Here is a 27,323-nt window from a genome sequence, read left to right as displayed (position 1 = left end):
TCCATCCTTGGGTCAGGAACGGTTGGAGACCCCAGGCCGGGATGACGCTTCCATGGGGAAATCAGATTGAACAAGCATGGCGAGGTGGGATCGATTGATGGTATGAATGGTACCACAAGCTAGTCAACATGGGGAACCACCAATAATGGCACGAGAACCGCCTCCATGGACGGCCGGGGACGAATGACACCAGCCAAGATGGGATGCCGGTGCCTGACCGACGGGTAAAAGGGGCCACTTCATATGCCACCATGACAGGCCAGAGTAAGGGCCGGCGAAGTTACTAGGTCCGCTGGAAGAGCAATCGTCCCAGACACGGGTAAGAGAATCCACGAGATCCCAGCCTCCAACACGGTCAAGTCGAGCTTCCCCGCAGTGCGGCGCGGCCGGCGCGGCCGGGTCTTCGAAGCGAGCGGCTTGCCAGTTCCAAGCGTCTTTTACCCCACGCCCAGCTCTGTTCGGCGCCACACTTGTCCAAGACCCGGGGCCGAATTACGGCGGCGACTCTGTCCAGGGTAGTATAACATCGGACATTGATGAGCCCTCTGCTTTCGCTTCTTCTCCAAGTTTATCATGGGCCACCTCTGCGTTTGATGGATTCAAGACTTGAACAGGCCGGAGAGATTGAACCAGAGACAGAGAATAACGGCGAAGACTTGCCTACCCCAAAAACATCCAGCTGCAGCTGGATGATTTGGAGATTTGTTGATCCGCCGCCCGCGTGATCTTACGGCAAAAATCATTGCGGGGAATCAGTCTGAGTCGTGACATTCGAAGTGGAGAGTTGCATTTAGCCGCAAAGCAAGCATCATCCCGGCCGCCACCAAGACTCGCCTTGTTTGCATTTTTGCTCCCCTGATTACCCGGCCACTCTAGCGTTATTGAGCAAGGTGACAAGGAAGCCATTACCACGAGCAGCACGGCCGCTTGGGTTCTTGAAGTGAGTTGGATAACTTTGGCATGCCTTGCTGTTCCCCCACAAGCCAAAATTCGCATCTACTTAGTCAAACGCGTCACCACGCACGCAATACCGGCTACCGTACTTGAAGTCAGCAGATTGGAACGGCATGACTGAACTAGCCATAGTTCTAGTCAATGAAAGTCAATGATTGCTGTTGTTGACTCTTGCTGTTGTTCCCTCGATTGTGGCCCAATAATCGCCGCGAACCAAACGTTGCCTAATCCGACTGGTTCAGGCCAGATCGATAATGCACCTTGAAGACAAAGGTAGAAGACGACCCCCGAGAGAAGGAAACCTCGCCGACCGTTTTGGGTTCCGCCTCGATCCAAATACGATGCGTAATGACAGTCCCGTGCTGAACAATGGTGGCGGACTTGGGCATCAGATTCGACTTGTAAAGGCCGGATTGATCCGTAAATCGACAAATCATGTAGTCACGGATCTCCAGCAGTCTCTCCTCGCCCTTAACGCCGGGAATCGGTTGTGCGTATCTCATCAACAGCTCCGATTCGGTCCCTCTGACAGAAAGCTCATCAAAAAGTGCTGCCCATGGTCGACAACGCGAACCATCCCACTGGAGGCCACAGACTATGCCAAGGGTAACCTTTTGCAGTGGGAATCCAAATTGGATCTTGAAACAATGCGTCCCAGCAAAATTGTCGCGACCGTGGCAGTCAAAGACGAAATCAGCGACGGTTGATTGCACGCATGCCTCCACAGGGTTTGCCGTTTTGGAAACAATCATATTCTTGAGCTGTGAGTCGTACTCAAACCCGATCTTGGCTCCCATGAAAGATGCCAGCCTCGTGGTTTCGTGATCGTAAAGGGTCTTGCGGATGTATGCGTCAAAGGTCTCCAGCGTGGCGTTGGACCACTGCAATCTCGAGGAATAGGCATATACCTGATCCGGAACCGCTCTAACGAAAGTCGTTCCAACCTTGAGAAGCCAGATTGCCAGCCATTTCGGGGTGCCTTGCGTTCTGACACTAGTTTCAAGACAATCGAGACTCAACGCGTAGAACACATCAGCACCGTTCACCGCTTCCGCAGCATTATTCGCCGGCAGTGTGAGTTTTTGGGCCTTGGCTAGAAGACCATTGTTGGTGAGGGTAAAGTCATTCCTGAACTGAAATCGATCTCGGTGTCTTATGAGGGTAGAACAGTGTGTGAAGTCTGCTGGAGACTCTGCAAATACACCACTGAGCCCTGGAGCAGATACCGCTTGGTAGTCGATCTTTCTTTGCCACGCAAAAAGGCTCAGATCGTTGGTCTCATTGGCGATGTGTTCCTGAAGTCTTTGAAACGCTTTTGATCCCTCCCCGTACAGTAATGGCATATTGATGTCAAATATACCAAGAAGGCAGTAGGCAATGTCCTCGACCCTCGTGGTTTTGCGGCCGGCGGCCCAGGACATGCGGCGTGCAATTGGGAGCGTTTGGAGATCTGAGCTGTCTTCCAAAATGCTCACGTCGACTCGTGTGATCTCCTGAATGATGGTTATGAGGTCGCTCTTCTCGCCTACGAGATTCCATTTTTTGTCGTAAAACTCGATTTGCTTTGACGCTATCAACTCTTGGAGAGTCCACCCCCGAGAAAACCAGCGGCATTTGGGCAGTTTGTCTCTGAGATAATCGTAACGATAAGAGCCCCTTAGACCTTCGGGTATTGGACTCAGGTCTGCTAGGTAGACGTAGCATATTTCGGCTGATTGATACCACGAGTACATGGAGTTGATAGCCTCAGTCAACTCCGCGCTGCTACTCTTGTCAATGCAGCATGTGTCGACCCAGGCGTACTTGAATTTGGAACGAGCTAGTTTGCAGGTCATCTTGATCTTATTCCATCCTGTCCTTGTCTTGGCACCAGTCAGATTCGACATGTGGTGGAACTCGACCTCTTGATTACCCCAGGTGTGGGAGAGGATGGCGTATGAGCGTGTGCCATTCTGTCGATGATCCGCAACGCGATGCAATGTGGTTTTCTGTGTGTCGATTAGCCACATTGCTAAGGCTGTACACCAAAGTTCTCGGATAGTACGAGAGAAAGGCCGGAATGCGACGAAGTATATTTAACGCCGAGAGTAATGGACGATGCGTCGTTCGTGCGATCTCGTCAGGTAAGTAAGGTAAGCAAGGCTGGGGACTAAGGTCCAGATACGGACGCGTGACCGCCTATCATACAGCAGCCCCTCATCTCATGCATGGCTTACTACCGATGTGGATGCAAGTATACTAAGGTAGTCGGAGGTCATCCTGGCTTCTTCATCCTCAGCACCATGAACAACTTGAATCACACGGCCAATGTTGGAAACGCAGGACCTGTCATTTTGTTCAGCGTCACAGCCTGCGATGAGTACAGTGACGGAATTTTCAGTGTATTTCTTACAGTCTTTATGTACATCCCAAAACCAGCTACGCCGTTGAAACTCCGCTCCGGAGGGATGCCGTTGTCGCCCCGAATACCGAAAATCGTGTCATTTGGTAAAAGTCTGTCGCCGTGACACGTGCCGTGGGTAGGATGCATCCGTGCCGCAACATCCCTATTCGCCATCCAAACAGTCCAATGCCAGTCATTACGTTACTACGATGCTGGCGGCACGTAGGCATATCTCGGTATTTGCGCCATGCGCTCCTCAGGACTGATCTCCGTGTCCGCATAGAACATCCTGCCGTTCTTATCCTTCTTCGCCTTCTTGTCGCCTACGGCTTCCTCACCTACCTCATCCTCGGGTTTCTTGGCCGGTTTGATCCCAGATTCAGCTCTGCGGATAAGCTCATCGATTTCATCTCCGTGTTGCGCCGCACCAGAAACCAGCTCATCAACGGTCGATGCTCCAGGGAAGCCAGCCGGCGGTGCGCCAGGACCATTCCAGAACTGGCCGCCATGTTGAGGCGGCCGTTGGGGAAGGCCAGGCATCGCTTGAATGCCACTCGTCGGTCTCGCGGGAAGAGATGATGCAGAGAAACCGCCGAAGTTACCTTGCGGGTAGCCTTGTTGAGGGTAAGCCGGAGCGCCGGGAGCAGCACCAGGCGGGTAGTTCTGATCGGCGGCAGCACCGTAAGGAGCTTGAGGCGGGGGGTAAGGAGAGTTGTTCTGCAGCGGATGGTCAGCCCAGAGGCACACACGTGCGACTTTATCGATGGAACTTACAAATGTACCCGGGCTCACGCTTGCAGGAGCGCCATTGGCAGGGCTGGCACTGGTAGTCGGAGGATGCCCTGCGGCCAGTCTTGCACGGTGCTCAGCAAGGCGGACCTTCAGCTCTTCGGGAGTCTCGACCTTGAGCTTCTTTCTTGGCTGCTTTGACTGGCCAGGCAAGGGGTTTCCGGTGGCAATCCTGCGATCTTCCTGGGCTTGGTAGAAGTTCTGGATAATACGGTTCCTGTGTTGGTCGAGGATGTCCTGGGGAATACCCTCCATGCCAAAGATCTCGACATCGAGGCCTTGTCGGTTCGGTAGCGCATTCTCGACTTGGGTGAGCGTTTCCTTGTGGACTTGGTTCAAGTGCACGGAGAGACCTGGGCGACAGAAGACGTTAGCTTGCGATGCCACAATTGGGAGCAAGGCATGTTGGGCTGACCTCCAGCGGTATTGAGTCGACGACCGCATCTGTCGCACTTGAAATGCTTGGCTTTCTGATGGGAGATGAGAAGCTTGAGATCCTCAAAATCACGCTCGCCTGCAAACAAGTCAGCACGTGCACTCAGTCCCAAGACGCGAAAAGCAACGAAGGCGTACAGTAGTAGCACCACGGCCGGGAGAGGACGTCCTCGACGTCGGGGTGTCCGCGCTTCTTCTTGCCCATCGCGACGACTGTAGGTGGAGCTTTTGTCAGAGACGGCGTTGGAGACCTCGTGAAGTCAGGACAATGGTCCAGGAACGATGGCGTCAGGTGCGATGCGGCGGCGAAGAAGAGTTACGTTGGAGGAGAGGTACCGTGGCACGCAGCGGGCTGAAGAAGGGATTTGACGCGAGCTTGCTCGACCAGCAGTGAATTGCACCTGCGCCGGCGGGAGTTGACAGCAATTGGGCGCTAGCCCGATTCCATTCTAGCTTCTCTGGAGGGCGCTCATTGGCTCAGAATTTATCAGAGCCCCGACGAATACAGTAGAAAGTATCCACTAGGGCCTTTACACTGTACATTTAGCACAGTACGCCCTGGACCAGAGCTCGTTCCAAATAGCGCTGCATCCCGTCTCATTCGTGCTCCCACTAACCAGCTCACTCATTCTTCTCGTCACGACAAGCCATAAAGCCACTACGCTCATCCACCCAACACAATCTTTCTCTGTCTCTGTGTCTCTCTCTCTTAGCCTCTGAGACGCTGAACGCCAAGCGTTTCATACCACTCATTCTCTAGATTAAATTCAACCGTGATCGAAAAATCGTCACCTCGAAACGCCTTATGCCTGCCGCAAACAGCGAATGGTCCATTTCCGATATCCCTACCTTGGGAAGAAATAGAGAATTCGATGCCGCTTCTTCACACAGATCAATGGTAGACTTGACTGTATCTTCACGACAAGATGTCACGACGTATACCAGATGAGCTCTGGGTGTACATTCTATCTCATTTACCAACATTCAAATATCTCAGCGATGCAGCTCTGGCTTGTCCAACCTGGCTTCGTTGCGCCTCGTCGGCGTGTCGACAGGTGCTCTTCAACGAAATAGGCCACCACTTACTTCCCGATGCCGTCATGGCGCTTGAGTCGTCCAGATTTGACTCACAAGATCTCAACCTCATTGCCGCCTTTAGTGACAAGTATGTCAAGAGACGGCCACGTATTCCTCCCACCATCAGCTTATCAGATGGATTCCTACTGGCAGAGTTACACAAGTGCGTCAGCCATCTGGGATCCAAATTTCAGGACATGGCACTGCACCGTCTCGTGAAAGAGCAATGCAGCCTCGCCAACGACCGTCCCGACTGGCCTGACGGGCCTTCTTCAGCCGAGAAGCCAACGACTGCCGAAATTGCTCGTTTTCAGAGAGCCCTGTACCGATTCGAGGTCTACTGCAAGCTCTTCAAGGATCCCGAAGTTGTACGGTTCAACCTGGACGTTGTGAACTTTCAGAGAGCGCACTTCTTTGACTACCTGTCACCTTGGGAGATTGAGCAACTGGTTGCAACAAAGGACTTTCTTGCAGCGGGTGTCATTGGCCCTCGTAAGTTGTCTGGCATCCCTCGAACCTATGGCATGTTGACAATATTCTCCAGCGTTGCGTGCCCTAGTGGAGCTTCGCAAGACTGAGGCTCTGCAGACACATCATTGCGGCCCTAGAAACGGGGCACAGATGGTGTATTGGACCGCCCCGATCCTGCCTCCCAATTTGGAGCGCGGCGACTGCCACATCAACCAGAATCAGGCGCGACTGCTATGCTTTGGTGTCAAGTTTCTCTACCAGGTTTCCACCTCACCGTCCACTCAGTTCTACCAACTACTTGTTGACCTCCCGCAACAGCCGCGCTATGCCAGCTATAACCGGGTGGGCGAGATTTACTCATGGTTCACAGATGCCGTTGACAGATGCGTCGAAATGAGCAACTTGGAACTCCCGATCCAGAAGGCCCTGTCATCCTATACTCCGGATGAGTACAAGGAGTATGTTCGGCAGTCCCTAGTGAGCGAGGACGCCGACAAGGGTCCGGAAGAAGCCTGGTATTGGGCGTATCAATCTTTCCCAGGGTCAACCTGCAACGATCTTCGAATGACAAATTGCCGTCTCTTTGGCTTGTTCTTCTGGGACTCTGCTCGACTCAACACCATCAACTTCTTTACACGGGTCGATGTTTGGTGGTGGAGGTGGGAAGGGGCCCGACAGCCAGACTTTGACTGGGAAGTCGAAGCGATGTATCCTCCGGCGTCCTTCTGGTGACGGCGGTCTCATATATGTGCTTCCTCCGGCTATTGGGACGCACGAACTGCAAGGGACATGCGCCTCATGTTAGCCTAGGGTCACATGACTGATGTGCCACATCCAGTCCATCCGTAACTGATCTACTGCAACGAACAGGCTTCTCGAAATACGCATGGCGAGGATGACATTTTTGCGTCGGATTGAAGAAGCATCTTACCTGACCATCGGGACCACAAGTTTGCAAATGCCGACACGCTCAAACTGGGGCATTGACACAAAGGCTATGGCTACTTGAAAAAGCCAATGAAACTGCAACAACGACTTAGAAAGGCAAGACAGAGAGGAGAAGGCAACTTGGCCTTGAATAATCCAAAGGCCCTCGGACGACGGGAAGGAAACCCAGAGGCTTCGACTGCAGCATGGAGTAAAGCAGTGAGAGAAACTGGGAAGGCAAAGAAGGAAGTTGAGACATGAGTCCAGCATCACCCATCACCCATCACCATCTAGAAGCCTTTACGACATCCAGCAACCTCTAGTCGGATTCACCTGACTCTCTGAGCCATGGCACGACCCAATGAGATCAACAACAAGGAAAATAGGAGATGGCAGCCAACTTGGATGCATGAAGGAAGAGGATCGGTCCAGTGCGGGCCCGGGTGCCGTGTCGGGGTCGTTGGCACGCAACGGGGTGAGTGAAATACCGCTCGCTGATTGGCCACTTGGAGGAGAGAGCAGCCCGGGGGAGCACTCACCACATAAAACCCTCGACTATCCCACCACCCTCCATCTTCCACCCTCTCCTCCTCCTCTCTTCTTTCTTCGGTCTCATCAGAGAAACTTCTCCAAAGGCCCAAATTCCTCCTCGACTACTGGTTTCCATCCCGGACAGGACCATAGACCCCAGCAGAACCCATCTCAGGCTCCCCTACGCACTCACTACCTCTGCACCGCCCCATAGGACATACCACAGATCACCATCCTCCATCTCATCCACTTCATCAACTCTCCCACCTCCTCATCCACAGAGTTCATCATCCGTTACCAGCTTCGTTAAACTCATCTCCAATCCTGTTCACCAGCCCTCATCAAGACAACACCATGGCTTTCTTGCCTCTCAGCTTTGAAACTCACCCCGAATTCACCACTCTGCCACGATCCAGATCTACAATGAGCCCAGGACGTCAGACCAACCCAATGATGCTGCCATTGCGGGAAGGCACTTCCCCTCACGGCCAGAGGCATAGACAGAACCCTCCCGGGACACGTGATCGACGCTCGCCAACGTCCCCGACACAGACGTCGATGAGGACATGTTACCCCATCGACTACCCAGGAAGCGTCATGTCTAACCACATGACCAATGGAGACCTGTACAGCATGCCGGCATCTCCCCGTCCGAGGCACCAGCCTTCACCAGACCGGCGAAGCCCTGGATCTGTACCGCCGAGGCGAAGACGCAGCCCGGATCACATCACTCTTCTCGCAATGGGATCGTGGAGTAGCCAAAGCATCCACGACGATGATCCCTATGCAAGACCTGGTCGTGAGAGGAGCATTAACAGCATCCACGATGGCGATTTCTCAGCCAAGAATGCGCCGTATGATGACTTCATCCTCTTCCCCGACGATGCCACAGCAGACACCCACGAGGACTTCACAGCATGTGCCGAATCATCATTGGCTCCTAGGGCTCCCCGCTTCACCAGGCTTCGTACGCCCGACTTTGCGCCACTATCGACCGACGTACAGTTCTTCCCCTGCCTCGGCGACGAAGCTGAGCAAGACAGGATCAACGAGGCCTGGTATATTGCCGGTCGGGACGGGGTTAACTCCAAGTGTCAGTGCTCTTTTCGCGAGCTCACGATTTCATGTCGTGCTATTCTGCGTTGTGGAGCTAGATTGCTGACGTTGATGCAGTAGATGGTGCCCTGGCTTACATGGCGGTCGTAGAGGGACGCAGACGCACGCTTAGAGAGTGAAAGCGATTCAGGAGGGGTGTCTGCAGAAGTTCGTGATGAAGTTAGGTGAAACTTAACGTCTGGTGATCAAAATTGGTCAAAGATAGTTCAACCTCGTATGATTAGGTTAGGGATTGGTCTGCTTCAGGTTTTTGGTATTTGGGCAAGACGGCCATTCAGGTCGAAAGGATAGGATCAAGCAACCCATGGCCCATAAAGTCATCAAAAAGTGTGTCGGTGACTCCTGATGAATATCGCTCTCGGTCTGCTTGAATTGAGAAGCCATCGAAATCATCGTCAACAATGCCCAGAGGATCTCGCTGCTACCTTCGAAGGGAGGCCGCCGGACCTCAGCTCTGCAGGCAAAAGTATAAGTGATGAGACGAAATGCTCGTGCTGTGCCATCGTTCGAATCCGTGAACGGGATTGGGAATGAAGATGAAGACAAATCTTTCAAAAACTACTAATACGGGCTCAAACCGAAGAACGACGAGTTCAGAGGCCCATGGGAAGACGTAAAAGTTGGGGGGAGGGAGTGACGTTGAGTGAGAGCTGCCGGTGTTCCTGTAGGCTGCCTTACGTAAGACATGTGCTGACTAACAAAGGCAGCTTCACCGAAGGCACCAGCGCTCACCGAGTCGCCTTCACCTTGATGGTGCGGACCTCGCTGGGGCACTAATACAATGCCCATGGTATATCTACCTTATCTACCTTACTTAATACATCAAAAAATGCGAGATCAGAACGGATGATTGTGCTAGCAATAATATTTGATAATCATAATCTAATTTATCGAAAAAATTCCACATCAAAAACTACAATGGAGAGATTGGACAATTTTTTAGACGTAAATGAGGGGTTCTTTTCATAATCGACGTGAGGTATAGAATTGTTTGCCTGGCTCTTCACGGCCTAGGTTCCCTTGATATGCTGCCCATTAGACTCTGATAATTAAATTAAAGAATCGGAGTAATATGGACGATTCACTTTCGAATCAGGTCATATCACTAGAAAGTTTACGACTTGGTCTACGGAGTGCTAGCTTTATTGTCCTACCTTGGACATCGCAGCTGTTCTCTCATAAGGGGTATCATATTCAACAACTCAATTACTCAACCCAAGAAACTCTCCTCCCCGCCGAACGCCTTTTACCGGACAACTTTTCAGCTCCATCAGCTTTTTCCGGGAAAGAAAGTGACCTTTGACATATAACGAGAACCAGGGAGATTTCTCGCAACAAGCTTGCCTCGGACTCCAACGTTTGGTTCGAACTGTTGCCGCAGAGCCAGAGCAGTAGAGCCCGACAAGCCCCAAACCGAATAGCCCCTCTCCATACTCTTCCTGACGCAACCCCGTAGTGCGTCGGTGAATCGTTCAGCAGTGGGGGTGTGCACAATCCCCATCTCCTTGAAGAAGTGTGGAAAATTGTCAATGTCGTGAAGGCGGCGGACTTCGGTGGACAGCTGGAGAGCGGCACCGGGAGGAGGTGCGCCATGGCGCTCGAAGAGCTCATCCCGTATTTGTTCCAGCCTCTTGTCGTTGGATGGTCTGGCGATACGGCGGAAGAGCTCGGAGAACATGAGGAGTCGGTATGAGGTGCGATTCGCCTCAAAGGTTTTCTTCAGACGATAGCCCGAGACTCGATCTGGCTCGAGGTAGCTCAGCTCCGGCATATTGGAGCCCCTTCTGTCGAGCATCCAAACGACATTACGCGTGATGGCCTCGGTGATGATCGCTTTCCTCATGGCCTCCGTCATATCGATGTCGCTGATGAGAAGGTAGACCAAAAGGTGGCCGAGATTCGGACAGGATACCTTGGAGGTCTTACCGCTCATGAATCTCTTGATTTTGTTGTTGGCGTCGGTGACCAGTTGAGGATTCGCAGTCACTAGGCAGAGGAGCAGGTGAAATAGATGGAAATAAGACTCAATCGCCTTCTCCGATGCGTGCCGCAATGTGCTCATTCGCGGAATCCTGACATTATCATTGCTCAAGCCTGGTGTGCCGCTAGATGCCCTATGCGCATCTACTTGGTTCAGCCGCACAACAACGTCGTTCATGAAGGCGGCGAGAACCCCCACTGCCGAGTTGTTTGTGCTCGGTAACGCGATGGCTGCGGCCAGCCTGTGCATTACCTGTGCTACGTGTCCCTGGACGGAGCGCCAGTGGCGGTGGGATAGAGGTAGCGGAAGCCAGTACTCGAAGGCGATGTTGTGGACAGAGAAGCGGACTGCCAGGTCCTGAAATGCTGGTAGAGAGATGAGGTCGAACTCCGACGCGATAGACCGCTTACCCTTGGGGACCGTGACGCCCACACCAAGCTGTGTATTTCGGAAGTTTATCTTGGTGACAAAGCATTGGAGTTCTCTCAGCCGAATAACATCATATCTGCGAAGGATGTCTGCTGCTCGCGGCCAAGCCTGTGAGAAGGAGACCAGATCTAGGAATTCGAGGCTGTCGAGGGTGTCCAGCAGGAGCTCGTCGGGCAAAGCCGCCAAGACACATTCCTGGTACTTCTCGGGGCCGGCCATTGCACCACTAGACGAGGAGGAGGATGGTGTTGGCGACAAGGCCTTCAAGGCGTGCCTTCGAGCTCTTCTAAAGTCTGCCTTGGTCTTGGTTCCATCAAACTGGCAATGGCGGCAAGCAAAGTTCTGTTGGCACCTGAGGCTCTCTTGTCGATACCAATCAAGAGGCTCGGGGTAGTTGTCGTCGTCCTGCTCCAACGAATCGCTACTGAAGAAGCTCAATAGTTGAATAGCAATGCCCTTGAGGGTGTATGCCGGCGTGTACCCCTCGAACGTGTTGAGAATGGATGCGCAGATGTAGGATCCGTAGACGTTGGGATGTACCAGTCTTGTGTTCATCTTGATGGTGGGAGCGACGAGAGGATAGCGGTCTCCGAAGTTAACGGTGGTGTGCATGGGAATCCAGCCCTCTGGTTGCAGAACAAGACATGCTTGGCGAATATCGTTGTCTCTTGTGTGCAAAGCAATGCGGGGATATGGATTTTGCTGCAATTCGGCAAAATCCTGAAGCAGTCGACGTTGGAGGTGTTGGGCCATGGTAGAAGATGGTTGCCGATGGTGCCTTTAGTTAATGATGCCAATATGGCTAGAGACTGATATCTAACAGAAGTTTGAGATGCAGAAATGTTCTGCATCGTTATGTATGCACGAAGAGGCTGAGGCCACCTCTTTCTCAAGGTTGCCCTACCGTAATTCGGGCTGAGTCAATCGGTGGATGCTGCACCTTGTTGGAGTCGTTTGGCCTCACTCTCGCTGAGGCCTCAAGGGGGTAGCGCAGCTGAACCTCCCTACGCCCGCGATCCTTCCGGGAAACATCATTGGGACTCCATGCTCACGGACGTTGCTGCTTCTAAAAATTGAGAGAGCAACATGAGACAGGTAGGTCGGGCGCGCACCCCCCATTCTTGCCTGTTTCGCGACCGACTTCGGGTTCCGATATCGTTTGAGGGCTTCCATTTACACCTTATTTGATCCGTGCGTGGCACCCGGCTGACAAGGGATTAGGAATGAGGCTTTCCCATGACATCTTAAGCGCTTTGTGGCTGGGTAGACAGCCCGTCGCTTGGGAGATCTGTGAGAGATCAAGACGGACTGGATTCGAGCAAGCCTACCGTCGCGAGAAACAGCATGGTGAATAACCAAATGAAAATGATTTGTGGGAGAGAAAGAGGGATGCGTGAGAGATAGAGAGGAAGACGGGGCTCCTTTCTGCTCTCTTGTCCCAGGCCCGTTTCTGAGCTAGTCTATGGTATCTTGATATCGAACAAACGCTCACTCTTTTACTGTGCCCTGTTGGATGGTCGTTCGCAACCCAGAGCAGTGTTCCGCTAAACCCCCAATCAATGTGGGGTGCCGGTGAGACCAAATCGCCGGCCAATGCCAAATGAACCCAAAGGTAGATGCTCACCGCTACCCTAACGCCGCCAGTATGCAATGAGAAATGTGGGAGTTTCTCCGCGAGACCCATCAGCCCCGACGAGGTGCTTGTTGCTTCATCTGTACCCTCCGTACATTCATAAAGGTCGATTTGGCCTCAAAGACCTCCGTTTTGGGGTTCCAGAACCCCCAGACGTCGATCAATACAAAGCCTTTGGGCAGCTCGCATTCGACGAAGCCCGAAACGAGGATGCAGCCACGCGGAGGATGCGGTCGCGTGAGCTTCCAAGATTGCGCTAGTTTTCTTCGGAATTCTCTAGCAGGGCCGTCTGTTATTTGTTTCATCCCCTCTATGTGGGATAGGGCAGTGTCTCTGACAAAGTTGGTCTTGCCACCGCTCTCTGGCTCGTCTGCTTGTGGCGCATCCGTTGTCTTGCTGACATTGTGGGATGCGTTCTCCGCCGGCGTGCCATCAGGGGTCTGTCTGTTGGCAGACGGAAGTGGCCCTTGAGCTTTTTGTTGCATGTTGCCACCGCTCACTGATGGGAACGATTGGACTGGTCTGCTCGACTCGAAGCCAAGAGCTCGAGAGATGTCCATATAGTGCTGTTTTACCAACGCACTTGTAAAAGCCCATGATGACATGGCTATTGCATCCGGCCAAAGAATCTTCTGCAGACGTTTGACAGTCAAAGAGTCAACGGGTTGAGTTGACCAGTACAGTCCATCGCCTTGTAGCAGTAATCTGCAGTGGAGTCTCGTTAGCTAGCTCGTCGCAGGGTATGATCTGGTTTGTTGCCGCCTACCCAGAAGAGTAAAACACTGGCGGGGGACGGTATGGGAAGTCGATGTCCAACCAGTATCTACGAAGCTTTGCTGAGTTACCACACTTGGCTGTGATTACCGGATGCTTCTCGACCGAGCGCTTTACCCAGTGGGCCAAATCGGCTAGTGATAGCGGTCAGTCGAGAGGATACTTGTAGCCGAGTTCCGAGGTAGGACTTACAGCGAATTTGATTCTGCATCGCTTTCTGCTTGCTGAGTTTGATAAACTCTTGCCACTCGGGGTCGCTGCCTTTATACGGCGGTTGGCTGACGGATGTAGTCGTGAAGGGGAACGGAATGAACCAAGGCTCGGCCTCCTCCTCGTCCATTTCTTCGTCAAGCGCCTTCTTCTCCGCCGCTGAAAGCTTCTCGTATTCTCGGTCTACATGTCGGAAGAATGGATTCAGAACGGTGGACCAGTAAATGTGCCAGCAAGCAAGTGAGATGCCTGCTCCGATGAGAAATGTTCTAGATTCAAAATTAGAGAAAGCACACCGGCACAGTCTGTAGAATGTATACACACCCAGCCCTAAATCTAGGTTTCGACAATTTGACCCTCTGCACGATGACTGTTTGTTGGCTGGGAACTTGTGGCGCGACTGCGCGAACAGCCAGAGTGCTTGCATTTGATATGCCAGCGCGAGGTCGGAATACCCGCCACATCGCTGTAGAGGGGGCTCGCCGGGCGCCGGCGGCCGAGAACGGGACTGAGGGGAGTGGTTTTCGGTGCTGTTTTGACCGAGCCGATGGCGATGCGTCAGGTTTAGCGAGGTTGTCTCGATGGTGGATGAAGATGGATGGAGGATGGCGACAACAATGGCGGCGGCGGCGGCGGCGGCGGAGTGGACGGCGACAAGAGGATAACCATGGAAGCCCGTAGAGTTGCGGTTGTTGAAGAATACCTGACTGGCGGCAATACAAGAGACCGAAGCTGATACGGTGTCTGAAAGCGCCTTCGTCCGGCGACTCGGGCGTCTGCTTCGATGTGCGATGGGGGACAACGTTGGTTTGGCGGTTGGTTGCGCTGCTACTGGTCGTCTTCGCACTAAGCCAACGGGAGGTTCTAGATGCGTTGATGCGTATCGGCGCACAGTGTGACGAGAGCCCCTCCGATAACGTCCCGCCACTTTGCTTTGTGCTGCATGAAATTCCCGTTGACTGAGGTGACTACCTAGCGCGCAAGCTGCAGGTGGACCTAGGCGTGTAAGGTCGTAGAGTCTAAGGTGCTCCGTACTCCGTACAAGCTTCCGAGTTACAGTGTGGGAAAGAGGTAAGCACGGACCGCCCGTGGCCAAATCAAGGGACCTGCCTTCCAGGTTCTAAATCGCCAAGGTGGGTCCATCGGGTTGGGTCATAGACACCGTCGGAAGATTATATCTGCCGATATCCGCTATATGGGCATGGGGGTCAGGATGGGCTTGGCCTGGAACGTGTGGCAGTAGCAACAGCGTGCTGGCGTAGCACTATTAGCTCGACATCTTCGACGCACGGCGCAGCTTGGTGAGAGCAGCAGGTAGCAAACAGTCGCATCCACGTCCTTCTCGCCTCCACAACGCCATCACCGAATTTCCATCTACGAGCTCTAACCAAACCAGACGATACCATGAAGCTTTCCGTGGGGCTTGCGGCAGCCCTGACCGGCGTCGCGACCGCGCTCTCTATCCAGCCCGCTGACGTATATCTCCTACAATCGAAGCAGCCCTCTAGCTCCGACATCCCATCATTACCACGACAGATTGCCCGCCTTATCCTTCTCCAACGACTGTCTCCCGAGGGCCAACATGCATCCTGGGATCTGCCTGATTCTATTTCCAACGAGAAGGCCGTCACCTACTTGAACGAGTTCGGCAAGGCCCCTCAGGCCCTCTTCAGCAACGCCGCCTCCACAAACCCGTCCCAGCTTGTCGTCATGCTCGAGGGCATCACTGCCGTTGATGCGAAGACGCTCCAGAAGTCTCTTGCCGCCTCTGGACCTACTTTCAGAGTTGGAGATGCTCCATCGATCACGGCTAACGATATGCTGCTCGCCAACGACTTGCCATCGGTTGGCGTCACCGCGAAGAACTGTGCTTTCGATAAGGCCATCAACCCTTTCGCGGAGCAATGTTGGAGTGGAAAGTCATCTGTCGTCAGATACGACACGAAGAAGGTAATCATCGATTCTCTCGCATATGTCGCACGATTCACAGAAATTAACGCTTTCCTTTCTCAGGACTCGTCCATTCTCGCGGCCCTTACCGAGAACGCCACCCTTCTCAAGCAGCTTGCTACCAATGGCGAGATGGAAACCGTCATCATTGCGATGCCTGAGTCATCCCGCAACTCCAACTTGCGCCACTGGTCTTCCAAGCCTGAAGAGCTCCGTCGCCGCCAAGTGGAGGAAGTCATGACCATGACCGAAACCGACGACCATGACCAACCCGCGCCCACTACCCCCATCCAGAGCCCGGCGCCATTTGTCGGCAACGCTGAGAGAGGTGCTTTGCCCTCTTGCTTTGGCTCGCAGGATGCCTGTGTCAAGGCCACTGGCAACTGCTCAGGTCACGGCGAGTGCCTGAACAAGTATGCCAGAGCGGATGGCCAGGCCGCAGGAACCTGCTTTTCCTGCCTGTGCCTCGGAACTAAGAACTCGACAACCGGCAGTGTCACTCACTGGGGTGGCAAGACCTGCAGCAAGGTCGATGTTAGCGTTCCCTTCTGGCTTTTTGTCGGTTTCGGTATTGCTATGGTCGGAACCCTGACCTTTGCTATTGGTCTGCTGTTCAGCGTTGGCGAGGAGAAGCTTCCGGGTGTCATTGGCGCTGGCGTCTCCAAGACCAAATAGGATACCTGTTTGATGGTAATTCAACAACAGGGATGGGCCTTGACCTCGATCAAGGGAGGGTGATTGTGCTTATAATTGGCAAGTGGTAGTCTGTACCATAGGTGTATTCTTATGCGGCGTTGGCATTGGCAGGACATTTCTCTCTTTATACGGAGAGGTTATTTCTTAGACAATCGAAAAGAATTGAAGCTATGATGACATTAATTCATCGTGTATATCTGGGGTATCGAAGTATGAGACGCAGTCTGTCGTGACTACGACACCTAACCGACTTCTCCCACGTTCGGGCGTTCGTTTGGTGTTGTTCCCAGGCTTTCGAGGCCCCTTTCAACCTTCAATTCGCTCGCCCCGGCATTCGTGATCTGCCTGGCTGGCGACTGCGTAGCGGATTCGACCGACGCTCCGTTGCCTATGACAGCAGTGTACTTTTGCCCAGCTTCGTTGAGCAACTGCTGAACCTCGTCCTTCCTAATCATAATACCATCCTTCTCCTGTCTCAACTCATCCACGCGCTTCTTCTTCTCGGCAAGCTCAAGCTCCATTGCCCGCATCGTAGTCTGTAGTCTCGAAAGACAATCCGTCAGACTAGGTAGCGGCGTGATCTTGGGCGGGACCTGTAGGAGCTGCTCCGCGGGGTTACGCTCGGGCTTCTCCAGGCCGTCCATTCCCGACCTTGTCTGTGCCGCCTCGAAAGCCGCGCGCCGTTCCGCCTCCGAAGCATCGGACTCGTCACCCGAATCTCCTTCGGCCATCTTGATCTGCTCCGCCATCTCGCGCCTGCGGCGTAGCTTCTCCTCCCTCTCGGCCCTCTTGCCCAGCGACAAGCCTCCGTCCTCGACAAAGTCGTCGAATCCTTCGCCCAGATCTTCATCCTCAGCCACAAGACGTGTTTCCGTCTTTTTCTTCCGCAGAGAGGTCCCGCCGTCCTCGGTATCGTCAAAAGAGATAAAGTCCCCATCCTGCTCTTGCGCAAGCCGAGCTCGACGCTGCTTTCGCTCCAGGATCTCGACCTCAGTAAGAATATTTGTCTGCGCCGGCCGTGATTCAAAGTCATCCTGATTCACTATCAACGCGCCTTCCAGTTCGGAGGAGTCCAGATCCATCCCGTCTTCGTCTTCCATGCGCAGGGTGGACAGGTTCTGCGGCGTATTCGGCGTCTCGTTTTGTAATTCGCTGAGGTACTCTTTGCTATACTTTGGACGATCTTCGTCTTCGTCGCGGAATGACCGCATGGGCAATCGGTTCTTAAGCGCGCTGTTCTCGAGCGCCTGGTGGCCCAGGGTAGACTTCTTGGGTGTTGTGTACTGCGACTTTGTCGCCTCTTCGCCATCGCCTCCAGCGCCACCAAAAGACAATCGCGAGGAGGACTGGCGCTTCTTCTGTTTCAGCGAGCTCGAACGGCTGACCGAGGGACGGATGACCACAGGCCCATCGTCTTCCTCATCATCCTGTGCCGCGACCTTGGGTTTGGATTTTGCGGCTGTGCCGATCGCAACGCCGCCATTCGAGTCGTCGATCTCGTTGAAGTTGATACTCTTGCGCAACCCGGATTGGCGGAATGGTTTCCTCGTAAATTTCACTGCTATCGGTTCACCGTCTAGAGACCCATTAGCCTTGCGAATGGCATCAGCGCATGGTCTTTGGAAGAGAGCTGCAGACTCACCATCCTTCACTGGTTCTTGGCCTGTCGGCGAGGCTTTGATCGTGTCATCTTCGTCATCGTCGAGGACTTTGATCACTTTTGCTTTGCGTTTTGGCGTGAACGCGCTCATTTTGTACAGCTGAAGCACACGACAAGTGACTTTTGTTTTTGTGATGTCAGTCAGGCAGCTTCAAAAGATGGAATTGGTATCTTGATTAGATAGGTAGATGCGCTCCGATGACAGCTTATCTAATCGCCACGTGACCCCACCCAATTTTCAGATAACGCTGGCGGAGAGATCCCCTCGGCCAGGCTGCAGAGAGCTCCGTCGCGTCGCAAAGCTCACCTCGCGCGACATCATCAAATCGGCACCCACCCATTGTACTGCCCCTCGGCATACTAACTACACCCACCTACACGATCAGTCAAGATGGCGCCCGCACAGCCCGAGCTGAAGAAGGTACGGAAGCCACGATTCCTGACGGACATACCAGAGTCTCCGGACTTGTTCGATGTACTGCCAAAACGGATTGCCTGCAAGCTGCTTGGCCATCCCTTGTTGTCCCCTGCACTACTGTCCGCGAGGCCAGAGAGCTAACGTGTTCCATAATAGTATCTTGACAAGAGACTGTTTGTTCAGCTCAATGGCAGCCGTAAGGTTATCGGTGTCCTCCGCGGTTACGATGTGCGCAATCTCCAGACGATCTGCTCGGACGCGAACCCTGCTAACCTGAGCCATAGGTTTTCCTGAACATTGTGCTGGACGAGGCGGTGGAGGAGAAGGAGGGCGGCGAGAAGGTCCGGATAGGCATGGTGGTACGTAAACCAAGACCCCCTCTCTACTCACTTGCCTTGAGACACGGACACTAACATGCAAACAGGTCATCCGCGGCAACTCCGTTGTCATGCTGGAGGCTCTCGAGAGAATCGGCGGCGACGATCGCAACCACTAGCGGTAATCGGAGCATCTTTTGATGGTGGTCTACTTCCGCGAGAGTACATTGCAAGTTTTACAAGTTGGCGTTATGACGGCAAAAAGATGATTTTTGGTTTCAAAAACAAGGATGGGGATGAAATATGCTAGATACCAGCACAACAATGTCACATTCAGGCGGTCTAGGAGTTCGACTGCGCGGACCCCACCGTTAGCCAGGACGGGACGTCTCTATTTGTCGAGACCGGCCCAGGCCTTCTCGTCATACCAGTCCATCATGTGGCTGCCATACCTACGAACCCAGCCCTTGATGCCGCCTTTGAGAATGACGGCCTGCACAGAAGTTTCGCCAATCTCGTCAAAATAGTCCTGCAGCCAGTTCGCTGATCGGGGACCACGGCCACTGCTGCTTCCTGAGCGGCTTCAGCAGGGGGCCATGCCAAAAGACAAAAAAAGGGGGGGTGGTTAGACAGTCACAAGAGACAGACAGCGGAACTCACCGCAGTAAAATACAACACGCTTGATACCGGCTTGTTTGCATAGCTGATGAATGATTGGTCTTGTCTGATAAAGGGACTGGGCGGGAAAATTAATCGACGTTGAGATGGTGCCGCCTTCAAAGTCGTGCCGGCGCACATCGACGAGCAGGAAATCTCGAGGTGTGTCGTTGCCTGCGGCATCTTGAGCCTCAAGCAACCCCATCACCTCATCTGCTTCGATTTCCGGCGACTTGGCCTTGGGAGCAGGAAACGCCGCCCACCATGGCGGGGTCTCCAATGTTACGGCTGCTGCTGCTGTGACTTCTGCCATTGCGTGCTTCTCGTAGGTCCCAGAACCCAGCTCTGGTGTAACTCCGGCTTTCTTTTTTATCCAATGCGATGAGACGCCAGCCAGCGGTTCCTGACGCTACGCGGTGTTGGGCAACGGGATTGAAGGTTGTTTGGTTGTGTGCACGGCAGATGCGATCGTGCGGGCGTACAGTTGCGGGCGTAGATTACCCCGGATTCTGCGATGGGATCACTGCTCGTGACCGATGGGCCGGGAGACGATGGGGAGTTACGGGCTTGGGCAATTGGGAAGAGAGTGACAGAGCCGCGGAAGCGAGCCAAGCGGTGCGTTCAATATCCAGAACTCTCGGCACCTCTGGGTTTGTGGAGATGCCCGCCCGGAACTCTCTGTCATTCCGGGGCGCCCATTGGCTGTCCATGATGCCATTACGGCAAAGTATGCTTTCTGCGACTTGAACCCTTGCGCCCTCACACTATATTCCCCATGGGAGACAGTTGCCAAGGTAAGTTTCCTTGGCTGTTGTCAACTACAACTATCATGACTTTTTTTCCTTTGCAAAGTCGTTGGTCTATCCTATTCACGTTTCTTCTCTGTCTCTCTGAACAAGACCACCCACCACCTTGCTTCCCGCCCACATGCCGGGACTAACCAATGCATCTCTTATCTTTTCCCGTGGAATTCGGATCGGCTATCTCAACCAATTAGTGGGGAGTTCGGCACTCTTGTCCACCTCAATCTTGGATTACCCCGAGTTGCGGTATTTGTCCTTATCTCAACTCGCGTCTAGCTTCCCTTAGGGGTCTCTTTTCTTCCTTCTTCCCCTCAAAGTTACGTTCCATTATTGATTCGAGGTTCCCAGGTTTCCGGCTGGCAAAGACAAAAAAACTTTCCCACTCAAATCCACACTGCCGGTACCACAGCGACCTATCCATGCCACGATAGCAAATCAACCTTGAGAGCACCCCGTTACCGGAGCCGGGCCGGTCAACTCACGCACACGATCCGACAAACTATGGAGTTGTCGTCTTCTTTATCTGGCTATATCTTATCTACCAGTGTAGATATCGCAGCCTCAACCAGCTTGCTTATGTCAGAAAGAAGGAATATGCCAAGCGGCGCGAGGCAGTCTTCTCTGGTTTCTGCCTATGGGTAGCCGTACATGTTCTGTTACACAACTTGATCTCGGGCGAGCTTACGCTAGCTTATACGGAATGCATTGGTCAACAGTTAGGATGTAAGACTGCGCCGCCATCACCACAAGGTACTTTGGGCGACGTTGGCCATCACACAGGAATAGATGACTTCAATCTATGACTCTTCCGGGCAGAGCCGGAAAAGTGCAGCAACATCCTTGGCCTCTCCATCTAACTCAATCTGCCATGCTCCTCCTAAGGGCGCACAGAGACGAACTAGGGCGCCAACAACATAGCTTCGGCAGATGAACGGTGTGATAGGTCCCCGGTCTCGCTGACCTTGAACCTCCACACAATCCTTCGCGGTCTCTCCTCCTTCCCCACCGCGGCTTCCGGAGGCTAAGATTCGTAGCGAACGGGGCTGTCGGATGGGTTTGTCGCCCCGCCAAACTGGTTGACATCGGCCGCTATTGCTTCCTGTCCCTATCTTCCCGCCTGCACTGCACCGCCTCCGCTGATAACGTCCATCGTCCAATGACTCGGATCCTCCAGACAGACGATGTCCGCCCGTGTACGACGTCAGTCTGCATGGCAACCACATGGTGAGCCATAGGAGTGCCCTTTGGTTGACATTTCTCACCTGCTTCTTCTGGTATGGTTGCTGCTTCTTGCAAGGGAAAAGGAGCAAAAGGCGCGGGAACTTTGAAAGTCTCCGATGGAGCTCAGGCTTGCTGAATGTCGTTCCAGAGCCAGCTACCCTTGACGTTGTATCTGCCGTTGTTCAAGTGTCACTTGTAAGCGGCCCCATACCGCCAAGGTCGAACCGGCTGCCATCCGATGACCAATATTGTAATGTTCATGGATTGGGCACCGATGGTACGGTTCACGCTGTGGCCATCGGCCACGTTCCTACACCGGGATTGATATCGATTTGACGACGTCCCGGGTAGTGACCGGCGAACTATCATCGAGACCCTCGCCTGTCTATAAAGAGGTGCGGGCGCAGCTTGGAAAAGAAGAGGGAAGATCTCCAGAGACTCATCCTCACGCCAAGTTTACCCCGGATTCACTCTGATCGGCCTTCACCATTTGCAATGGCTCGGTGGTTCCTCTCTTTCATTGCCGGAAGCGCCCTTGCGGCGGCTTCTGGACTTCCCATGAAGCTTGAGACGCGGAGTGCGGTCACCTCTCGCGTTTCCAACATTCACATCACTCTCGAGGAGCCCATCGAGGAGACCGTCACATTTACCTATGGTTCATGCCGGGGGGCCTCATTGAGCGATGCTCACCACACCATCGTTAAGTCAGAGGTGCGCGACTCTCAGCGCCTCGTCTGGGTCCTCCCCGAGGATGCTGCTTCCGATGGATGTATCTCCGCATGGAGTGTCTCTGGCGAGTTGAAGGGCCGAAGTGAACCTCAGACACTTCACCACAAGTGGAAGCGTCGGGTTCAGAAGAGATGTAAGTGCGCTTACGATGATACTGCATTGTTGCAAAGTCTAATGCGCCATAGCTATTGAAATGAACAACGGCACCGGGATCGACACGCTTGGAGCCTGGTTTGAGGGCGTCAACCTCCTCAAGGACAAGGAGCCTGCCACAGTGGATGTCGACGCCGCCAAGTCCAAGCACGTCGCCATTGTCGGCGCCGGAATGGCTGGTCTGATGAGCTACCTCGTCCTCTCGCAAGCGGGGATGACCAACATTAGCATCATCGAGGCTGGTCAGCGTCTGGGTGGCCGTGTGCACACCGAGTATCTCAGCGGCGGTCCCTTTGACTATTCTTACCAGGAGATGGGTCCCATGCGCTTCCCTGAGCATTACGTCGACCCCAAGACCAACACTACCTACAACATCACAGACCACCAGCTCGTCTTCCAGCTTGCCGCAGAGATGAATGACCTGAACAAGCATGACAAGAACCTCAGTGTCGACTTCATTCCCTGGATCCAAACCAACCAGAACGGTCTCTCGTACAAGAATGGCATCAAGCTCCCCAACGGTCTGCCTCCTACTCTGGCTCAGATCGCTGCCAACTCTTCTCTTGAAGTCGCCACTGTCTACGATGACGCTACCAACGCCCTCAATGAGAAGCTCAACGAGTATCTTCCTGACAGTGATTTCTCTGTCCGCATGGCCGTGAACATGTTCAAAGCTCACCGCGAGTTCCTTGACTCTGGTCTCAAGGGCCTCGATGGCGATGTTTGGTCCGAGTATGCCTTCATGGTGAACTACCTGAAGGGCTCCCTCAACTCTACGGACGCCCTGGGCAGCTACACTGCCACCTCGTTCTGGGACACTCTCTACGAGGGCATGTACTTCCAAGCCGCGTCCTACAAGACCATCGACGGCGGTCTCAGCCGTCTCCCGCTGGCATTCCACCCCCTGGTCGACGACATCACCACCATGGACCGCAAGATTGAGCGCGTGCAGTTCGACTCGGAGAACTCCAAGGTCAACCTCCAGTGGCGTGAGTCCTTCAAGAACCAGACCTTTGAGACCTCCTCGTACGACTACGCCCTGCTGGCTGTTCCCTTCTCCATCATCCGCAAGTGGCGCCTCCCCTCCCTGCCTCTGACCATCTCCAACGCCATCAAGGAGCTCCCCTATACCAGCGCCTGCAAGGTCGCCCTCGAGTTCTCCGAGCGCTTCTGGGAGCACTACGAAAACCCCATTGTCGGCGGTTGCAGTACCACCTCTGACATTGCTGGCATCGGCACCACGTGCTACCCTTCGTACAACATCAACGGCACCGGCAAGGCCACCATGTTGGCCTCGTACGTCTCGGGCGACTGGGGCCACCGCTGGGCTTCCGTCTCGGAGGACGAGCACGTTCAGTACGTGCTCGATGCCATGGTTGAGATCCACGGCGAGAACACCCGTGAACTGTACACTGGCAAGTACAACCGCCGCTGCTGGGTTCTCGACCCGCTCGAGAGCGGCAGCTGGGTGAGCCCCGTTGCCGGCCAGCATGAGCTTTACATACCCGAGTACTTCAAGACGTACGACAATGTAAGTTCTGAACTGCTCTTGACGAGATTCCTTGCAAAAAGACGGAGATTCTAACGGTTTCAAATTAGATGATCTTCATTGGCGAGCACACTTCCTACACCCACGCCTGGATTGCCTCTGCTCTCGACTCTGGTATCCGTGGCGCTGTGCAACTGCTTCTTGAGCTTGGCCTTGTCGATGAGGCCAAGGCTGCCGTCAACAAGTGGATGGCTAGATGGATCGATATCGTAAGCAAAAGTCCTCAACCACATGATCATGCGCTGTGGCTAATCTCATCCTCTAGTGATTCAAAATAATATGATGAAGTTGGGAAGCCCAAAGTGATGTGGTCAAGGCCGATTTGTCGCCGACAGACGGCAGTACATAATCTTACATAGTGTGACGATTGACGAATAATAAATCAATGACATATCATACCTAATCTGCCTTGTAGAACCGACATGCGTCCGCGTCTTGGCAGCCCGTCTGTCTGCGTCTGTCCGGAGACATCGAGGAACAAGAACCATCCGTGCCACCAACGACACACATTCGCGACGTGCTCCATAAAACAAAAGACGACAACCCACATGGCTATTCCCAATTAGTCTCCCTGTCAAATACTGCATGCAGCCGAAAGTAGTGTATTAAAAGTAGGCTTTGAGCTCAGCCTTGCAGATATGATCATCGTCCGATGCCGCGTGGCACGGTTGGAGCAGGGGTTCGGCGGGACTCGGAACACGATGGTTCGGCATCTGCTGACAACGCCGCACTTCTGCAGCGTCAGACCGAACCTTTGGCAACAAATTTGCCATTAGTAAGCTATCGCTTTGTTATCCGTCGTTCCTATGCGGGATCTTCTCCGCGATTCAGTGTTCCGAGTACTCGCAAGTGTTCTCGTGTAGGTATCAAAGCGGGCATCTTTTCATGAGCTATGCTAACTATCATCCGGCGTGGGCAGATTATGGCATCCGGATTAGTCCGGCTAGTTATCCGAGCAGCTCATTCTTTTCCTCTTGAAGTCTGCGCTCACTCGTCTCGAACAGCCGTGGAATACCGGACTGCGAAAATGGCACATCTTCCCGTACTATCTTTGCCAAACCCTTGGCTGTCAACAGAATGAATGACATGCCATGTCCGTTGAACCCCGCGCAGATGAATTGCCCTGGTTTTGAAGGCACAGGTCCGACATGGGGGTAGGTATCGTTGGTGTACTATGCCCGTTTGTGTCAGTCTTCATCTCTCCAGATCATCCTTGGTGTCCATCAGATACGCGGGGCGCAGCAAAAACTCACCCCCATGATTCCCGTCCAGACGCTGTCAGCTTTGGCCCCGCTGGTTTCCCAACCACGGAAGTTCCTTTGCATGTAGTCATCAAAGTAATGAGCAGCGGGCTCGATGAGCTTCGAATCGTCCCAGACGTTGTACCATTCGTTGACGCGCGGGATAACTTCGATCCTAGCACCGCCGACCACGATGCTACCGTCTGGCCGCGTGACTTGGTAGTCATAGAGGTTGGTTCCATGCCGCAGTGAATATGTCATTGGGAGATGTGGATGCTCGGCACCGTCGGGAGCAGCCACATGGCTGCAGATCCCGCGGACTGGGATGATGCGGTTCTTGTACTCTGGGAGGATTGTTGACGTGTACCCGTTGGAAGCATAGAGGACAGTCTTTGCCCTAATGACACCTCTGGGCGTGGTTACGGTCCAGAAGCCGTCCTGTCGGGAGTCGGAAACTTTGGTAACGGGCGTGTGAGTGTGTAGCTGGGCTCCCTTGTCGACAGCTTGCGACAGGAGGAATAGAACCAGCTTGTAGGGCCTTGGTAAGCGGGGTTAGCTTTTGGACCGGCGTCAACGGCAGGACGGCCGCGGTTCGGCGAGACTATACCAGATGGAGCCCGCCTGAAATGAAAAGACGGCGGTTGCTCCTTTGACACCGGAGAATGTCGCTGCCTCCTTGCCTTCGAGGTAGTGGACAAGCTTTGCGGTTGGCGATCCCAGCTGCAGAAGCTCATCCAGGCCTTCTTTGATGGGCTTCGCAAGTGCCTCATCTCTCAAGACAGCCATGGATGTGGTCATCCTGAAGTCACAGTCAATGTTCTTCACCTGTACCAGATCTCTCACGGCGTGGAGATTAGCAAGTTCAAATAGAGCCATCTCATCCGCTACCTCTTGTCCGAATCTTTTGGCGCGAGCGGGAAGGCCAGCGTAGAGATCCGGTCTGACGTGGCCGCCTTGCTGACGTTAGTCTGGCATCATACGTGCTGCAGGGGAGGAGAGTGGTGAACCATTGCGGGCTGTTGCGCCAGAGCATGCTTGCCTCGCTTCGAGGATCGTGACAGTCGGGCGCGATGACGGATCGGTCTCATCCAAGAGGTAATACGCTAGAGCTGCACCCGAGTATCCGGCGCCAATGATGACAATGTCCTGCTCCGCCGGCAGAGTATCGGAGCTTTGGTGGCTGTCAAGAGCGTGCAGCTCCCTCCGCCAATACGGAGTGATGGCATTGGGTACTGGGAAGGGAGTCTCGGACATTTGGGAGGACTTTTGGGATGTAGCGTCCAAGGTAAGGTGCTGAGATAAGTTATAACGCAGATCCAACACAGTGAAGGCGTTGGGGGGAAAAAGAAAAGGGAAGAGAAAAAAGAAAAAGCGAAAGGCGCGTTCACGAGATGAAATGAAGTTGTCCCTGCTAAGGTAAGGTGAGATAGAAGGAACCTTGCGTTACCTTAGGTTGCGTGGTTGTAGACTGATAAGCCCAGTGCCATCCGGGTGTGTGAAGATGCTCCGAGATAGGCAGGCATATGCCGAAAACGCGGGGTCGTGCTTCCCAGCTCCGACTCGGAGCCGACCGGGATCTGACACAGACCCGGGCCGGCTAAACCGGGGCCTTGCCGGGTGACGCTTCGGGAAGGCGCTGCTGTCTCAATCCTGAGTCCCTCTTGTCCTTCCCCTAAGGTGCCTTACCCCCACCCCCCCGACGCCGCCTCGGGACATTGGAGACACCCCGTCGCCCTTGCTGACAAGTTTAGTTGAATTTTCAACTTCAACGTTTTCATTACCATTCAACATCTCACATTTCCTTCCTACCTAAGGTACTCTACCTACTCTATCCACCCTCGCCTCTCAACTCTGGGGATCACAGCCCCTTGCTTTACCTGACTCGCGCAATCACACGTTCTGTGGCCTGCGGCCTGCCCCATCCCAGCGCGCCAACATTGTTCACTCGACACTCGGTACCGACACATTGGGCATCCGTCACACTACTGCAAAATGTCACTGACGGACGACACGTCATGCCCCTGACCCTGCGCCTGTCATCTGTCAAGTCTGGGTCTCTGAGACCCTGCGGAACTTTCATGATGCTCACCGCCAACATGTTAATCTATCTGACAGGCCACGAGGCTTGAAACCTAGTCAGGTACCCGGGAATGCACGTCGACCTGGGGAAGCACGCGCGCAACCGCTACACTGTTCGCTATTTCAACTGGTGCGGATAT

General features: G+C 53.7%; 13 protein-coding genes across 13 annotated transcripts; 6 read left to right on the top strand and 7 right to left on the bottom strand.

Moving 5' to 3' along the window:
• Window positions 1-1,178: 1,178 nt before the first annotated feature.
• CORC01_03138 (uncharacterized protein) lies at window positions 1,179-2,963 on the bottom strand (the record flags this gene model as incomplete). The annotated part of the gene is made up of 1 exon (XM_022614788.1): window positions 1,179-2,963. One exon carries the CDS (start codon window positions 2,961-2,963, stop codon window positions 1,179-1,181), a length of 1,785 nt encoding a protein of 594 aa, XP_022478790.1.
• A 578-nt stretch (window positions 2,964-3,541) lies between these two features.
• On the bottom strand, window positions 3,542-4,766 carry CORC01_03137 (uncharacterized protein; the record flags this gene model as incomplete). Its single annotated transcript, XM_022614787.1, has 4 exons — window positions 3,542-4,054; window positions 4,112-4,479; window positions 4,542-4,640; window positions 4,700-4,766. 4 exons carry the CDS (start codon window positions 4,764-4,766, stop codon window positions 3,542-3,544), a joined length of 1,047 nt encoding a protein of 348 aa, XP_022478789.1.
• Window positions 4,767-5,487: 721 nt separating this feature from the next.
• On the top strand, window positions 5,488-6,841 carry CORC01_03136 (uncharacterized protein; the record flags this gene model as incomplete). The annotated part of the gene is made up of 2 exons (XM_022614786.1): window positions 5,488-6,130; window positions 6,183-6,841. The coding sequence occupies 2 exons, from the start codon at window positions 5,488-5,490 to the stop codon at window positions 6,839-6,841; spliced, it is 1,302 nt and encodes a 433-aa protein (XP_022478788.1).
• A 604-nt stretch (window positions 6,842-7,445) lies between these two features.
• Window positions 7,446-7,781, top strand: CORC01_03135 (uncharacterized protein; the record flags this gene model as incomplete). The annotated part of the gene is made up of 1 exon (XM_022614785.1): window positions 7,446-7,781. One exon carries the CDS (start codon window positions 7,446-7,448, stop codon window positions 7,779-7,781), a length of 336 nt encoding a protein of 111 aa, XP_022478787.1.
• A 140-nt stretch (window positions 7,782-7,921) lies between these two features.
• Window positions 7,922-8,802, top strand: CORC01_03134 (uncharacterized protein; the record flags this gene model as incomplete). The annotated part of the gene is made up of 2 exons (XM_022614784.1): window positions 7,922-8,660; window positions 8,741-8,802. The coding sequence occupies 2 exons, from the start codon at window positions 7,922-7,924 to the stop codon at window positions 8,800-8,802; spliced, it is 801 nt and encodes a 266-aa protein (XP_022478786.1).
• A 1,151-nt stretch (window positions 8,803-9,953) lies between these two features.
• On the bottom strand, window positions 9,954-11,846 carry CORC01_03133 (uncharacterized protein; the record flags this gene model as incomplete). The annotated part of the gene is made up of 1 exon (XM_022614783.1): window positions 9,954-11,846. The coding sequence occupies one exon, from the start codon at window positions 11,844-11,846 to the stop codon at window positions 9,954-9,956; it is 1,893 nt and encodes a 630-aa protein (XP_022478785.1).
• Window positions 11,847-12,776: 930 nt separating this feature from the next.
• CORC01_03132 (uncharacterized protein) lies at window positions 12,777-14,728 on the bottom strand (the record flags this gene model as incomplete). Its single annotated transcript, XM_022614782.1, has 3 exons — window positions 12,777-13,431; window positions 13,493-13,634; window positions 13,693-14,728. Coding segments are annotated over 3 exons (1,833 nt in total), but the record flags the coding sequence as incomplete, so codon positions are not given.
• Window positions 14,729-15,114: 386 nt separating this feature from the next.
• On the top strand, window positions 15,115-16,335 carry CORC01_03131 (uncharacterized protein; the record flags this gene model as incomplete). Its single annotated transcript, XM_022614781.1, has 1 exon — window positions 15,115-16,335. The coding sequence occupies one exon, from the start codon at window positions 15,115-15,117 to the stop codon at window positions 16,333-16,335; it is 1,221 nt and encodes a 406-aa protein (XP_022478783.1).
• A 263-nt stretch (window positions 16,336-16,598) lies between these two features.
• Window positions 16,599-18,107, bottom strand: CORC01_03130 (uncharacterized protein; the record flags this gene model as incomplete). The annotated part of the gene is made up of 1 exon (XM_022614780.1): window positions 16,599-18,107. One exon carries the CDS (start codon window positions 18,105-18,107, stop codon window positions 16,599-16,601), a length of 1,509 nt encoding a protein of 502 aa, XP_022478782.1.
• A 300-nt stretch (window positions 18,108-18,407) lies between these two features.
• CORC01_03129 (LSM domain-containing protein) lies at window positions 18,408-18,930 on the top strand (the record flags this gene model as incomplete). The annotated part of the gene is made up of 4 exons (XM_022614779.1): window positions 18,408-18,491; window positions 18,591-18,662; window positions 18,719-18,793; window positions 18,859-18,930. 4 exons carry the CDS (start codon window positions 18,408-18,410, stop codon window positions 18,928-18,930), a joined length of 303 nt encoding a protein of 100 aa, XP_022478781.1.
• A 212-nt stretch (window positions 18,931-19,142) lies between these two features.
• CORC01_03128 (uncharacterized protein) lies at window positions 19,143-19,721 on the bottom strand (the record flags this gene model as incomplete). The annotated part of the gene is made up of 2 exons (XM_022614778.1): window positions 19,143-19,324; window positions 19,412-19,721. 2 exons carry the CDS (start codon window positions 19,719-19,721, stop codon window positions 19,143-19,145), a joined length of 492 nt encoding a protein of 163 aa, XP_022478780.1.
• Window positions 19,722-21,927: 2,206 nt separating this feature from the next.
• On the top strand, window positions 21,928-24,141 carry CORC01_03127 (L-amino-acid oxidase; the record flags this gene model as incomplete). Its single annotated transcript, XM_022614777.1, has 3 exons — window positions 21,928-22,294; window positions 22,347-23,845; window positions 23,914-24,141. 3 exons carry the CDS (start codon window positions 21,928-21,930, stop codon window positions 24,139-24,141), a joined length of 2,094 nt encoding a protein of 697 aa, XP_022478779.1.
• Window positions 24,142-24,810: 669 nt separating this feature from the next.
• Window positions 24,811-26,358, bottom strand: CORC01_03126 (FAD dependent oxidoreductase; the record flags this gene model as incomplete). Its single annotated transcript, XM_022614776.1, has 4 exons — window positions 24,811-25,035; window positions 25,117-25,642; window positions 25,712-26,057; window positions 26,112-26,358. The coding sequence occupies 4 exons, from the start codon at window positions 26,356-26,358 to the stop codon at window positions 24,811-24,813; spliced, it is 1,344 nt and encodes a 447-aa protein (XP_022478778.1).
• Between the last annotated feature and the right edge of the window lie 965 nt (window positions 26,359-27,323).

Source organism: Colletotrichum orchidophilum (genome assembly GCF_001831195.1).
Source record: "Colletotrichum orchidophilum strain IMI 309357 chromosome Unknown Scaffold_18.1, whole genome shotgun sequence".
NCBI classification, from domain to species: Eukaryota; Fungi; Ascomycota; class Sordariomycetes; order Glomerellales; family Glomerellaceae; genus Colletotrichum; species Colletotrichum orchidophilum.
Note: the sequence above shows the minus strand (reverse complement) of the source record. Positions and strands in the feature narration are given on the sequence as shown.